Raw genomic sequence first — 15,844 nt, 5'->3', positions numbered from 1 at the left:
GTATAGTGAACACACCACTGATAGGCTAAATTCAGACCATGTATAGTGAACACACCTCTGATAGGCTAAATTCAGACCATGTATAGTGAACACACCACTGATAGGCTAAATTCAGACCATGTATAGTGAACACACCTCTGATAGGCTAAATTCACAAATTTAGTAGCAAGGTTAAACTAAACTAAACGTATTTCTCCGAGACCCGGGTTTTTGAGGTGTCACTGAGAGCAGTACACAGCACCATGGACTGGACCTGAAGTGGGTTTTGAGGTGTCACTGAGAGCAGTACACAACACCATGGACTGGACCTGAAGTGGGTTTTGAGGTGTCACTGAGAGCAGTACACAACACCATGGACTGGACCTGAAGTGGGTTTTGAGGTGTCACTGAGAGCAGTACACAACACCATGGATTGGACCTGAAGTGGATTTTGAGGTGTCACTGAGAGCAGTACACAACACCATGGACTGGACCTGAAGTGGGTTTTGAGGTGTCACTGAGAGCAGTACACAACACCATGGACTGGACCTGAAGTGGGTTTTGAGGTGTCACTGAGAGCAGTACACAACACCATGGACTGGACCTGAAGTGGGTTTTGAGGTGTCACTGAGAGCAGTACACAACACCATGGACTGGACCTGAAGTGGGTTTTGAGGTGTCACTGAGAGCAGTACACAACACCATGGATTGGACCTGAAGTGGGGTTTGAGGGGTCACTGAGAGCAGTACACAACACCATGGACTGGACCTGAAGTAGGGTTTGAGGTGTCACTGAGAGCAGTACACAACACCATGGATTGGACCTGAAGTGGGGTTTGAGGTGTCACTGAGAGCAGTACACAACACCATGGATTGGACCTGAAGTGGGGTTTGAGGTGTCACTGAGAGCAGTACACAACACCATGGATTGGACCTGAAGTGGGGTTTGAGGTGTCACTGAGAGCAGTACACAACACCATGGACTGGACCTGAAGTGGGTTTTGAGGTGTCACTGAGAGCAGTACACAACACCATGGACTGGACCTGAAGTGGGTTTTGAGGTGTCACTGAGAGCAGTACACAACACCATGGATTGGACCTAAAGTGGGTTTTGAGGTGTCACTGAGAGCAGTACACAACACCATGGACTGGACCTGAAGTGGGTTTTGAGGTGTCACTGAGAGCAGTACACAACACCATGGACTGGACCTGAAGTGGGTTTTGAGGTGTCACTGAGAGCAGTACACAACACCATGGACTGGACCTGAAGTGGGTTTTGAGGTGTCACTGAGAGCAGTACACAACACCATGGATTGGACCTGAGGGTTCAAACAACAATGATCCAAATGGCTATTGAAGCTGCTGGGGGTCAAATGACAGGGAACCAGGCAGCATCATGCAGCTGCTGGGGGTCAAGGGGCAGGGAACCAGGCAGCATCATGCAGCTGCTAGGGGTCAAATGACAGGGAACCAGGCAGCATCATGCAGCTGCTGGGGGTCAAGGGGCAGGGAACCAGGCAGCATCATGCAGCTGCTGGGGGTCAAAGGACAGGGAACCAGGCAGCATCATGCAGCTGCTGGGGGTCAAGGGGCAGGGAACCAGGCAGCATCATGCAGGCCATAACAATAGGGCTTTTTCAATTCATGACAGGGCAGGCATTTTGAAAAACAACAACAGGGTTGGGGTCAATAACAGGTAGCCTGTTTTGTAAAAGTTTAATTAGGCCATTTTACCTTGGCATGGTGCAGGTCAACTCCGTACATGGACAGCTTCTTCACGTTTTCCAGGAAGTGCATCTCAGCGTCAGCTGGCGTCATTCCTCTGGAGAGACAAAGATACACACAGCTTTTTGTATGGGTTTTTGACAGCTACTTTTGAGACCATGACTTTCTCTTCCATTAGGTCAGACAGACACATGTACAGACCACCAGACTGACTTGTAGTTCTAGAGAGACAGACGAACAGACAATCAGACTGACTTGTAGTTCTAGAGAGACAGACGAACAGACAACCAGACTGACTTGTACACTCTTAGAAAAAAAGGTGCTATCAAGAACCGAAAAGGGCTGTCCCAACAGGAGAACCCTTTGAAGAACCTTTTTGGTACCAGGTAGAAATAACCCCTTTGGTTCCAGCTAGAACCCTTTTGAGTTCCATGTAACACCCTTTCCATAGAAGGTTCTACGTGGAGCCCAAAAAAGTTTTACCTGGAACCAAAAAGGGTTCCACCTGGAACCAAAAAAGGGTTCCACCTGGAACCAAAAACGGTTCTTGTATGGGAACTGATGAAGAACCCTTTCTTCTAAGTGTAGTTCTCAACAGACAGACTAACTTGTAGTTCTTGTGCAGGTCCATGACCTTCTCCTCCAGCTCCTTGGTCTGGTTGGGGGCGAAGCGGAACTCGCTGACGTAGTCCGTCCCAGACTCCTCGAGATCGTAGTCCCCCAACTCTGATTGAACCGTGTAGGATCCCAGCACCGTGTGGGTGGCGAAAGAGCATGGCAGACGCCCAGACACCACGTCATCCCTCAACTGGAGGCACAGGTAATATCTGCAAGGGGAGAGAAAGGGATGAGAGGGCGAGGGACAGATAGAGAGGGGTAAGAGAAAGAGAAAGGAGAGTGAGGGATGGAGTTTGTGTCATGAGGAGAGAAAAAAGTGAGAGAAAAGGAGAAAAAAGAGAAAGAGAGAAAGAGTGAGAAAGAGGTCAATGGAAATAAAATGCACACAGGACAGTATTTCATTGATAAAAATGTTTAATTTGTTATTATGCTTATATACACTGAGTATACCAAACATTACGAACACATTCCTAATATTAAGGTCCATCCCCCCAGCCTCCCGAGTGGTGCAATGGTCTAAAGCTAGCTGTGCCACTAGAGATTCTGTGTTTGAGTCCAGGCTCTGTCGCAGCCGGCTACGACCGGGAGACCCATGTGACGGCGCACAATTGGCTCAGCGTCGTCTGGGTTAGGGGAGGGTTTGGCCGGCAAGGATGTCCTTGTCCCATCGTGCACTAGCGACTCCTGTGGCGGGCCGGGCGCAGTGCACGCTGACACGTTCGCCAGGTGTACCGTGTTTCCTCCGACACATTGGTGTGGCTTGCTTCCGGGTTAAGTGGGCATTGTGTGAAGAAGCAGTGCGGCCTGATTGGGTTGTGTTTAGGAGAACGCACGGCTCTCGACCTTCTCCTCTTCCGAGTCCGTACGGGAAATGCGATAAGACAAGACTGTATCTACCAATTGGATACCACAAAATTGGGGAGAAAAAGGGGTCAAAATAATAAATGTTTCATCCCCTTTGCCCTCAGAACAGCCTCAATTCGTTGATTCTACAAGGTGTGGAAAGCGTTCCACAGGGATGCTGGCCCATGTTGACTCCAATGCTTCCCACAGCTGAGTCAAGTTGGCTGGATGTCATTTGGGTGCTGGATCATTCTTGATACACAGGGGAAACTATTGAGTGTGAAAAACCCAGCAGCTTTGTAGCTGTTGACACAAACCGGTGTGACTGGCACCTACTACCATACCCCGTTCAAAGCCACTTCAATCTTTTGTCTTGTCCATTCACCCAAGGCTTAAAAATCCTTCTCTAACCTGTTTCCTCTCCTTCATCTACAGTGATTGAAGTTCACCTGGATTCACTTGTTCAGTCTATGTCATGAGAAGAGCAAGTGTCCTTAATGTTTTGCATACTCAGTGTATATCCCGAAAGTGGAACTATAGAAAGTGTCACCTTGTAATATCCTCAGACAGCTGGGCAGGGTCTGGAGGGTAGAACTTCACATTGAATGAAAAATTCCAGGCGGCTCCTGCAGTGTACAAAAACAGCCATTTAATTGAAATGACCATTAAACAGCAGGAAAGAACCCAGATTGTGCCTTTAAGCCGGAGTAACTAGCATGCTGGCTAACTTTCAAACCACGCAGAGAAATAACGTTCAAAAACGCATATTCTACACACCTCTGATCTGTTTCTTCATCTCCTTGGATTGGTCTAACCAGTTCTGGTTCAAGAGTTCAAGAGGACAGTGTTAATTCACGTCAAAACATGTTCAAAACACTCATAATTACACAGCAAAATCAACAAGACAAATTCCACCTTTTGGTTTTCGATGTCCCGGAATGTGATGCCAAAGTAGTCCTTTTCCAGGAGGTTGAGCTGCTCACACACTTTGTCAAATAACACATGGCCTCTCTCCCGTTTCTGCAGATAGAGACGAAACACTTAGATGAACCTACATTATATTGTTCCTGAAATTATACATTGGACAGATGTATACTGCGGCATACAATTCTTCGGATCTCAAACCCGGATCAAACTCCTAAATGACAACGGCATCCCAACGCACTGAATTGTGATATATTCCTCGCACCGGTTCGGGAGTCGTTTAATGATGGATAGCTCTAAAGGAGAGAATCCACACGACTCAACCATGACTCAACTCTCTACAGGGGAAGAAGTCGCCTGTTAAAAAGGGCTCCACTCCCATTTCCCAGCATCACACCATTTTGTGTCACATCATGATACGTGTCCTAATGTCTGCTACCCTGCCTGGCCCTCGCAGGGTGAGATCCAAGGCTCCCTGCCACCATGATATGTCAACCTGTGAGGCTCCCATTGCCTCTAAATAAGCAACATGCCTTAATGCTACGTAAAAATAGTCCAAAGAGGTGCTTATACTGAGCCGTGAAAAACTATTTGCCCCCTTTCTGATTTTCTCTATTTTTGCATTTTTTTGTGCATATTTTTGATACTGAATGTTATCAGATCTTCAACCCAAACCTAACATGAGTTTACAAACAAGCCCTCAAAAATATGCTTATTTTATTTATTTAATTGACAAAGTTATGCAAGACCCAATGAGGAAAAGTAATTGCCCCCTTAATAAAACCCTGAGCTGCAATGACCAAATTGCAAATGCTCCTAAATATTTTACACCTGCGCCTGGTATGTCCAAACATGTCACCTTAATGCTAGTGTTTCTGTAAAAATAGTCTTTGGCAAAGAGGTGCTTTTTTTGGGTTTTAGGTAGAACTCTTTTGAGCCTTCTGTGGAAAAACTGGATTTGCCAAAAAGGGTTCTTCAAAGGGCTTTCTGATTTTCTTCTATTTTTTTTCTATGAGTGTTATGAGACAAACCAAGTCTCTGCAGCGTACCGTCACATCCCATTGGTCTCAGTTCAAGTGTCTTGACGTCCACAGAATACTCTAAGACTCCGATAATTATCTCTCTCATCACGATCAGAGAGACAAAACTCCTCCAAGAAAAACACATCTGCTCCTTCTGTTGTCACTTCCTCTGAAAGCGTGGGATCAAAATGAATACTTGAGATGGGCTACACAGAAGTTGTGCCATTCAAGCCCACAATAAAGTACAAAACAACTGTGTGTGTGTGTGTGTGTGTGTGTGTGTGTGTGTGTGTGTGTGTGTGTGTGTGTGTGTGTGTGTGTGTGTGTGTGTGTGTGTGTGTGTGTGCGTGCGTGCGTGCGTGCGTGTTCATATATGCAGCAAGAAAAATATAGGATGCAAGAAAATCCCATATTTTTGTAAATGAGGAACATCTTATGGTAGGTCTCAGTGATTTACTGTGAAACGCAGTCAAGCCATTTTCCAGGTCGTAAGGCCTCTTGGGGAGCCACTTAACCATTGTAACCTCATTAAACAATGACCAGTAATAATCCAAGCTTCAGGCAACTGCCAAAATAAAGGAAACACTTGGGGGAAACAAAGTATATTGAAAGCAGGTGCGACCACACAGGTGTGGTTCCTGGGTCAATTAAGCAATTAACATCCCATCATGCTTAGGGTCATGTATAAAACGCCCAGTTGCCTATTATTCTGGCTACCATGGCTAGAAGAAGAGATCTCAGTGACTTTAAAAGAGGGGTCTCAAAGGAGCATAAGGTGTGTGTGTGTGTGTGTGTGTGTGTGTGTGTGTGTGTGTGTGTGTGTGTGTGTGTGTGTGTGTGTGTGTGTGTGTGTGTGTGTGTGTGTGTGTGTGTGTGTGTGTGTGTGTGTGTGTGTGTGTGTGTGCGTGCGTGCGTGCGTGCGTGCGTGCGTGCGTGTGTGTGTGTGTGTCTCAGTCACCAGATCTCAACCCAATTGAAAACATACAGAGATTCTGGAGCGGCGTCTGAGACAGTGTTTTCCACCACCATCAACAAAACACCAAATGATGGAATTTCTTGTGAATGGTGACGCATCCCTTCAATAGACTTCCAGACAATTGAAGAATCTATGCCAAGGCACATTGAAGAATCATACTTCCAGACAATTGAAGAATCTATGCCAAGGCACATTGAAGAATCATACTTCCAGACAATTGAAGAATCTATGCCAAGGCACATTGAAGAATCATACTTCCAGACAATTGAAGAATCTATGCCAAGGCACATTGAAGAATCATACTTCCAGACAATTGAAGAATCTATGCCAAGGCACATTGAAGCTGTTCTGGCGGCTGGTGGTGGCCCAATGCCATTAAGACACTTTATGTTAGTGTTTCCTTTATTTTGGCAGTTACCTGTATGTGAATTAGCCTTGGGCAGCCAGCGGCTAACGCTAAAGAACATCCGCTCTCTGCAGCCTCAATTTCCCTTCCAGAAGGAGCACTTCAACGATCTCACTCACTGTATGAGTGATCAAAACAACACCCCCAAAGCTACAAACAATGCAGCTACTGAACCACAAGGACAAAGAGAGATGGAGAGAAAAACATGTTTTCACTTCCCTCACCGCCACGTCACTACATCCATTACTAGGAGTGTTATTGTGGCATTGATGGGGGCTGATGGATAGTTAATTGGAATGCTGTTTGTGTGGTAGGTCAGAGCACATTGATGAGTCAGACCATTTGGACCAAAAGAAGAGTGGCATGTCACTGCGAGAGAGGAGGGGACGTCATGCCATCATCCCCCCCTCTTTTTATCCCCTCAGTGAACTATCTGTCCCTCACTCTTTTTATCCCCTCAATGAACTCTGTCCCTCTCTCGCCCCCTCGATCCTTCTCCACTTTCCTCTCTTGCCTCAAGTCTTTCCACTCTCCTCTCTCTTCTTAGCCTTATCTCTTCTTATCACACTTCCCTTTTTACACTCCTTTCCCCTCTATCCCCCTTCTCTCTTCTGACCTCTATCCCCCTCCTCTCTTCTGACCTCTATCCCCCTTCTCTTCTGACCTCTATCCCCCTTCTCTCTTCTGACCTCTATCCCCCTTCTCTCTTCTGACCTCTATCTCCCTCTTCTCTTCTGACCTCTATCCCCCTTCTCTCTTCTGACCTCTATCTCCCTCTTCTCTTCTGACCTCTATCCCCCTTCTCTCTTCTGACCTCTATCTCCCTCTTCTCTTCTGACCTCTATCCCCCTCCTCTCTTCTGACCTCTATCCCCCTCCTCTCTTCTGACCTCTATCCCCCTCCTCTCTTCTGACCTCTATCCCCCTCCTCTCTCCTGACCTCAACCCCACTTCTCTAATTCCCCTGCCCCCCTCATTCTTCTCCTGCTCCCACCTATCATCACCTGCCTCCCATCTCTCTTCCCCCTGCCCCACACTCTCTACCCCATGCCCCACACTCTCTTCCTCCTTCCACCCCACTCTCTTCCCCCTGCCCCCTCTCTCTCTCTTCCCCCTGCTCCCTCTCTTCTACCTTGCCCCTCACTCCTCCTCCTGCCCCCACTCTCTTCCCCTTTCCCCTCACTCCTCCCTCTGCCCCCATTCTCTTCCCCCTGCCCCCTCTCTCTTCCCCCTGTCCCCCTCACTCGTCCCCCTGCCCCCTCACTCGTCCCTCTGCCCCCTCTCTCTCTTCCCCCTCCCCCTCTCTTCCCTGCCCCTCACTCTCCCCCTCCCCCACCTCTTCCCCTTTCCCCTCCTCCCCCCTCCCCCATTCTCTTCTTCCCTCTTCCCCCTCCCCCCTCACTCCCCCCTCCTCTTCCCCCTGTCCCCCATTCTCTTCCCCCTGCCCCCTCACTCTCCCTCTGCCCCCTCCTTTCTTCCCCCTGCCCCCCTCTCTCTTCCCCCCCCCCCTCTCTCTTCCCCCTGTCCCCCTCACTCGTCCCCTGCCCCCTCACTCGTCCCTCTGCCCCCTCTCTTTCTTCCCCCTGCCCCCTCACTCGTCCCCCGCCCCCTCTCTCTCCCCCTGTCCCCCCACTCTCCCCTGCCCCCTCACTTGTCCCTGCCCCCCCAATCTTCCCCCTGACCCCCCCGTCTCTCCTCTGTCCTCTCTGCTGGGAACAGAGCCAGTCAATTATCACTGCAGCACATTAAGCCCGGGGCCACACCCCTCTCTCCGCCGTGTCACATTCCCATGGCCACCAACACCAAGCGACCAACCGAACGACTGGGACAACCGGCCACAATGCTCTATCATCTTTTTCCATTGGACGTTCTGACTAATCTGTCTAAATCCAGCCTAGGGCTCAAACTGCACTAAGTAGATTGGTTTCTCTCCAGTTTTTGTCTGACAGAGTTTGCTGGAAGCTACAGAACAGAGTCTCTGGAGACAAAACATTAAATATATAGGACAGGACAGATTTATACAGAGTGACGGATGACGTCTGCTTAGAAGCCAAACGTCAAATTGACCCCAAACGCTCTGTCATTAGACGTGGTGGGGGAAGGGGTGTTTATCAATGTAAATAGACAGTATTAGGTCTAAGGGGAGTTTATCAATGTAAACAGACAGTATTAGGTCTAAGGGGTGTTTATCAATGTAAACAGACAGTATTAGGTCTCAGGGGAGTTGATCAATGTAAACAGACAGTATTAGGTCTAAGGGGAGTTTACTACAATACTGTTTAAAGCAGAGTCAATTCCATAGTCTTTAATTATGTTAAGATCAGAGAATACAGGAAATAAAGGAAGAGCCAAGCATGTAGATGAGCTTCTCATAGAACAATACGATTCATGTCCACCCATCCTGTAAACTGGTGAACTTGTAGAAGGAAAGGTCATTGGGTCAGCATGATAAAAAACAACCTCAAGCCAACTTGTATTTTTCAGGGTTCATCTGTCAAAGAGACCTCAGTCTCAGTATGACTCCCTGATAAAATAAAGAGATCTCAGTCTCAGTATGACTCCCTGATAAAATAAAGAGATCTCAGTCTCAGTATGACTCCCTGATAAAATAAAGAGATCTCAGTCTCAGTATGACTCCCTGATAAAATAAAGAGATCTCAGTCTCAGTATGACTCCCTGATAAAATAAAGAGATCTCAGTCTCAGTATGACTCCCTGATAAAATAAAGAGATCTCAGTCTCAGTATGACTCCCTGATAAAATAAAGAGATCTCAGTCTCAGTATGACTCCCTGATAAAATAAAGAGATCTCAGTCTCAGTATGACTCCCTGATAAAATAAAGAGATCTCAGTCTCAGTATGACTCCCTGATAAAATAAAGAGATCTCAGTCTCAGTATGACTCCCTGATAAAATAAAGAGATCTCAGTCTCAGTATGACTCCCTGATAAAATAAAGAGATCTCAGTCTCAGTATGACTCCCTGATAAAATAAAGAGATCTCAGTCTCAGTATGACTCCCTGATAAAATAAAGAGATCTCAGTCTCAGTATGACTCCCTGATCAAATAAAGAGATCTCAGTCTCAGTATGACTCCCTGATCAAATAAAGAGATCTCAGTCTCAGTATGACCCCCTGATCAAATAAAGGTTAAATAAAGAAATATCAGTGAGACTAACTTTGATACATTAAAGTCCTGCCGTCTCTGACCACCCCATCTCTATCCCTGGTGAACTCTGCCACACACACACACACACACACACACACACACACACACACACACACACACACACACACACACACACACACACACACACACACACACACACACACACACACACACACACACACACACACACACACACACACACACACACACTCAAACCCATCCCCCCACACACACCAACCCATTTACTGTATCACAACCGGCCATGATTGGGAGTCCCATAGGGCGGCGCACAATAGGCCCAGCGTCGTTAGGGTTTGGCCGGGGTAGGCCGTCATTGTAAATAGGAATTTGTTCTTAACTGACTTGTCTAGTTAAATAAAAGTGAAATAATTTTAAATAAATAAAAACCTACCTCCTAAACTCCTCTCCCCAAACAGCGAAACACACCCACCTCCACCATGCAGGTGTAGGCGGAGCCATCAAGCAGGGTGACCTTGCACTGCATGTTCCTGGAGCTGCGGACACTCCGTCCTCCACCGGGAGACCTGGACAGCTTACTGGTGGACGACCTGTACGAGGTCCTGTCCTCCTCCGCCTGCGATGGCTCCAGCTGATTCCCCTGTGGGACCACGCCTCCCTCCGCTCTCTCGTCGCCGTTCTGGACAGGGGGGCACATGTTTTAACACAGCACCGTGGGCATGTTGAAGAGCTATGATTATGATCATGTGTTGTTTTGGACCAAACAGGTTGTGGCACGAATGGTCAAGTGGAATAAATAGTTGGTTTGCCGGATAAATCTGACAGGAAAGTTCAGAGAAAATATTTGGACACTTGTTTATTATCATGTGGGTGTTTGATATTGTATCAAATGTTTATGTGACTTCCATTCAAATTCAACCATTTAAATATAAAAGCCTTTTCCTAATTCACTTCCTGTATGACGATGACGGTGCGTATTTTGTGGGTGTGGCTAACCTGCTCTTTCCTGACAGGCGTGCTGTGGGCGGCAGCCGGGGGAAAAGAGTCCGCCTCCAGTGGCGGAGCCGCACTGGCCTCCTGCTGGTCCGCGCTAGACTCTGAATTTGGTTCTGTCGTCATGGCGATTCACCCTACGACACAGGAAATAAAAACACACAACATGAGACGGGAGAATTTGGACGGAGAAAACAGGTACAACACATTGCCTTTATACATGTCCGCATGTCTAGCTACAACTCAGACCCAACTTGTTTATAAGAATACGCTATAATAATAAACTGAATACTTTGTGCATAGATTCAAAATGACAGCTTACGCTCTTAGATATAAAGGGTTCTTCGGGTTGTCCCCATAGGATAACCCTTTGAAGAACCCTTTTTGATTCCAGATAGAATCGTTTTGGTTCCAAGCAGAACCCTTTTGGGTTTACATAGGGTTTCCACATAGGGTTCAACATGGAACCAAAAAGAGTTCTACCTGGAAACAAAAAAAAGGTTCTCCTATGGGGACAGCCGAAGAACCCTTTCGGAACCCTTTTATCTAAGAGTGTACAGCAATGCAGGGATATCATCATATTGACAACCACCACATCGTCCATCCGAGGAGCACTTCCTTATATGTGTCAAAAGATGAATATGGAATAAATCAAGAACAACCTGCATGAAGTACAATTCCTCCCTGCCAATGCCAAACATATCTAGGGCAGCTGCCATGATAAGAAACACTTGATGTGAAAGTCAGCATTGATTTGACTACTGATGTATTTGACGTAGCTTCAAGGTTGAAACAGAGGTGCCACTACAGTACTTCTCTCCGTAATAAAGCTTGTTTGAGACAGCAGTGATTAAACTGTGATTAAAGTGATTGAAGAGTTGTGAGAAACTCCCACTCACCTCAGCACTAATATGTCTCAATGTGTCATTGTGACAGTCCGTCAGTTTTCCCCAAGTGTCTTTCAAATTTAAATAAAGTCACGTGTAACCGGCAACTATAGCAGTCCACTACAATTTACAGTGCTATATTTATGATACGCAAAAAGATGGCTGCCATTTTCCGTCGGCAAACCATAAAAGGACTTAGATTTTGTGCATATGGGTTCCACTGAGTACACACTACTGGTCAGATAACTACTGGTCAAATAACTACTGGTCAGATAACTACTGGTCAGATAACTACTGGTCAATAACTACTGGTCAGATAACTACTGGTCAAATAACTACTGGTCAGATAACTACTGGTCAGATAACTACTGGTCAAATAACTACTGGTCAATAACTACTGGTCAGATAACTACTGGTCAGATAACTACTGGTCAAATAACTACTGGTCAAATAACTACTGGTCAGATAACTACTGGTCAGATAACTACTGGATAACAGATAACTACTGGTCAGATAACTACTGGTCAGATAACTACTGGTCAAATAACTACTGGTCAGATAACTACTGGTCAGATAACTACTGGTCAAATAACTACTGGTCAATAACTACTGGTCAGATAACTACTGGTCAGATAACTACTGGTCAAATAACTACTGGTCAAATAACTACTGGTCAAATAACTACTGGTCAATAACTACTGGTCAATAATCACTACTGGTCAGATAACTACTGGTCAGATAACTAAAAATATACAATTCAATCCACAACATGTTAATAACTACTGGCCAGATAACTAATCTGGGGCCAGATAACTATTAATCTGGGGCAAAAATATACAGTCAAATAACTACTGGTCAATAAACCACAACATGGGGCAAAAATATACTACAAAAATATACGGTCAGATAACTACTGGTCAGATAACTATTGGTCAAATAACTACTGGCCAGATAACTACTGGTCAAATAACTACTGGTCAATAACTACTGGTCAGTAACTACTGGTCAGATAACTACTGGTCAGATAACTACTGGTCAGTTACTATTGGCCAGATAACTAACTGGCCAGATAACTACTGGTCAATAACTACTGGTCAAATATATGCAGCTGTCTTAAAGGACAAAAATATATGATAAGGTAAAAATATAAAATGCTTATTTCCAAAAGCAAAAAAACACTTCAGTCCATTACAGTTCATTTGACACCATATCAACAACCTATTACCATTTTATGATTCAACCACAACATGGGACGATGTATACAATTCAATCCACAACATGCAAAAATAACTTCAATCACAACATGAATCACTGTGAATATGTATTAGTGTCATTCAATGACGTAACCACAACATCAAAAATATACGCTGCTGTAATGAATCTGCGAGGGAGACGTTAGTATGTGAAAAAATATACTTTGGCCTGCATGGCTGGACAAAAATATACGACGGGACAAAAATATACAATTCAATCCACAACATGAAAAATATACGCGAGCACACAACACGCCTGTGGCAGGGTTGTCATAGCTGTTGATGCCCTGTCAGTCATAGTTAAAGTTCTATGTGCCCCACAACACGGGACAAAAATATACGATTTCAACCACAACATGGGACAAAAATATACGGGACAAAAATTCAAACCACAACATGGGACAAAAATATACGATTCAATCCACAACATGGGACAAAAATATACGATTCAATCCACAACATGGGGCAAAAATATACAATTCAAACCACAACATGATTCAAACCACAACATGGGACAAAAATATACAAATTGGGACAAAAATATACCAAACCAAACATGGGGCAAAAATATACAATTCAAACCACAACATGGGGCAAAAATATTCAAACCACAACATTCAATTCAAACACAACATGGGGCAAAAATATACGATTCAATCCACAACATGGGACAAAAATATACGATTCAATCCACAACATGGGGCAAAAATATACGATTCAATCCACAACATGGGACAAAAATATACGATTCAATCCACAACATGGGGCAAAAATATACGATTCAAACCACAACATGGGACAAAAATATATACAATTCAAACCACAACATGGGACAAAAATATACAATTCAAAAATATACCACAACATGGGGCAAAAATATACAATTCAAACCACAACATGGGACAAAAATATACAATTCAAACCACAACATGGGACAAAAATATACGATTCAAACCACAACATGGGGCAAAAATATACAATTCAAACCACAACATGGGGCAAAAATATACAATTCAAACCACAACATGGGACAAAAATATACGATTCAAACCACAACATGGGACAAAAATATACGATTCAAACCACAACATGGGACAAAAATATACGATTCAAACCACAACATGGGACAAAAATATACGATTCAAACCACAACATGGGACAAAAATATACGATTCAAACCACAACATGGGACAAAAATATACAATTCAAACCACAACATGGGACAAAAATATACGATTCAAACCACAACATGGGACAAAAATATACAATTCAAACCACAACATGGGACAAAAATATACGATTCAAACCACAACATGGGACAAAAATATACATTCAAACCACAACATGGGACAAAAATATACGATTCAAACCACAACATGGGACAAAAATTTCAACCACAACATGGGACAAAAATACGATTCAAACCACAACATGATTCAAACCACAACATGGGGCAAAAATATACGATTCAAACCACAACATGGGACAAAAATATACGATTCAAACCACAACATGGGACAAAAATATACGATTCAAACCACAACATGGGGCAAAAATATACGATTCAAACCACAACATGGGACAAAAATATTCAAACCACAACATGATTCAAAATCCACAACATGGGGCAAAAATATACAATTCAATCCACAACATGAAAAATTCAAACCACAACATGGGGCAAAAAACATAAAAATATACGATTCAAACCACAACATGGGACAAAAATATACGATTCAAACCACAACATGGGACAAAAATATACGATTCAAACCACAACATGGGACAAAAATATACGATTCAAACCACAACATGGGACAAAAATATACAATTCAAACCACAACATGGGACAAAAAATATACGACCAATTTGTTATTGATATCTACACAGCGCATTGATGTGAATCACACTGCTGCTCTCTCATTCAGCTATTTGCTCCTTACGGATTGTGGTTGTTGTGGTTGTTGTGGACGGCTGTTCACAAATCTAAATGTGTATTTAAACTCAATTATGGTTGAATTCAAGAACTTTAAGCTGCCTGTCAATCATTCTTTTTGAAACCAGATGGACAGCCAGTGAAAAATGCGCTCTTGTAACAGATACACAGTGGGGATCCCAGCCTACGGAATAATAGTGGGGCTTTTATAGCTCAATCTAATTCATGCTGATAAAAATATAAATCCATAGGCCTAATGCACACACACTCAAACTTGCATGCTTTTGATACATTTAAAGGGGCAATCTGTATTTGCTGTGTCCATTTTTGGATTTATAAATTATATTTAAATATATCCAATGATTCTTGAAGAATATAAATGCCTCATGAGTTTAATTCAACTGTCATACCTAATCAGAACCCAAAATACAAACTTGTTTTTCTCCAACGTTTGTAAACATTGTAAATATAAACAAACACTGTATAGCCTCATAACATGGTTATAACAATAATTTTGATATCATGGATGGCGTGCACAGCTGTCTATTAATCTGAGAGTGGTTACAACAAAATCCTAAACAACAGAGTGGGGCTGGCTAATAAATCCTTCGTTTTGGGATTATGCTTAGGTAAAACAATTAGGCTAATCTTTACTTCCATATTTCCAAGTCCTATTCTTGAAGATTAAGGGGTATAACATTTATTGTAATTCTGATAGACATTGGTTTTTAATGTAAAGATATAATTTAATCATATTATTATATGCAATAGAAAGCGATGGATTAGAAGAAGCCTACATAACCAACCTATAAAGTAAAATGTAACATCCATATATGGCCAACTATGTAAACTTTAACATTGATTTATCCTGCAATAGATGTCGTTCAACTGGTAACATACATTTTTGTCTTCTTCTAATGCCTCTTAAGGGGAAAGTAATCTAAAAGTAACTGAATGTAATCAGATTATGTTACTGAGTTTGGGTAATCCAAAAGTTACGTTACTGATTTCATATTTTGGACAGGTAACTAGTAACTGTAACTAACGGATTACATTTAACCTACCCAACCCTGGCCACTGCGGCCCGTGGCAGTCAGAGTATACGGGGTTCATCAGGTACTACTGAAACAGACCATGT

The 15,844-nt window shown here is 43.8% G+C and overlaps 1 protein-coding gene across 50 annotated transcripts in view; it reads right to left on the bottom strand.

The window, feature by feature from the left end:
* LOC118361777 (band 4.1-like protein 3) overlaps positions 1–15,844 on the bottom strand; it is a 50,633-nt gene that overhangs the window by 15,741 nt on the left and 19,048 nt on the right. For all 50 annotated transcript variants that reach the window (XM_052483824.1, XM_052483836.1, XM_052483844.1 and 47 more), the window contains exons 2-8: positions 10,634–10,767; positions 10,110–10,316; positions 4,081–4,185; positions 3,943–3,985; positions 3,716–3,791; positions 2,313–2,531; positions 1,714–1,801 (exon numbers count right to left, since the gene is read on the bottom strand). In XM_052483824.1, coding sequence (XP_052339784.1) covers positions 1,714–1,801; positions 2,313–2,531; positions 3,716–3,791; positions 3,943–3,985; positions 4,081–4,185; positions 10,110–10,316; positions 10,634–10,756 — 861 coding nt within the window. In that variant the 5' untranslated portion in view covers positions 10,757–10,767. The remainder of the gene's footprint in view (positions 1–1,713; positions 1,802–2,312; positions 2,532–3,715; positions 3,792–3,942; positions 3,986–4,080; positions 4,186–10,109; positions 10,317–10,633; positions 10,768–15,844) is intronic.

The sequence above is a fragment of the Oncorhynchus keta genome, chromosome 28, assembly GCF_023373465.1.
Source record: "Oncorhynchus keta strain PuntledgeMale-10-30-2019 chromosome 28, Oket_V2, whole genome shotgun sequence".
Lineage (NCBI taxonomy): Eukaryota > Metazoa > Chordata > Actinopteri > Salmoniformes > Salmonidae > Oncorhynchus > Oncorhynchus keta.
Note: the sequence above shows the minus strand (reverse complement) of the source record. Positions and strands in the feature narration are given on the sequence as shown.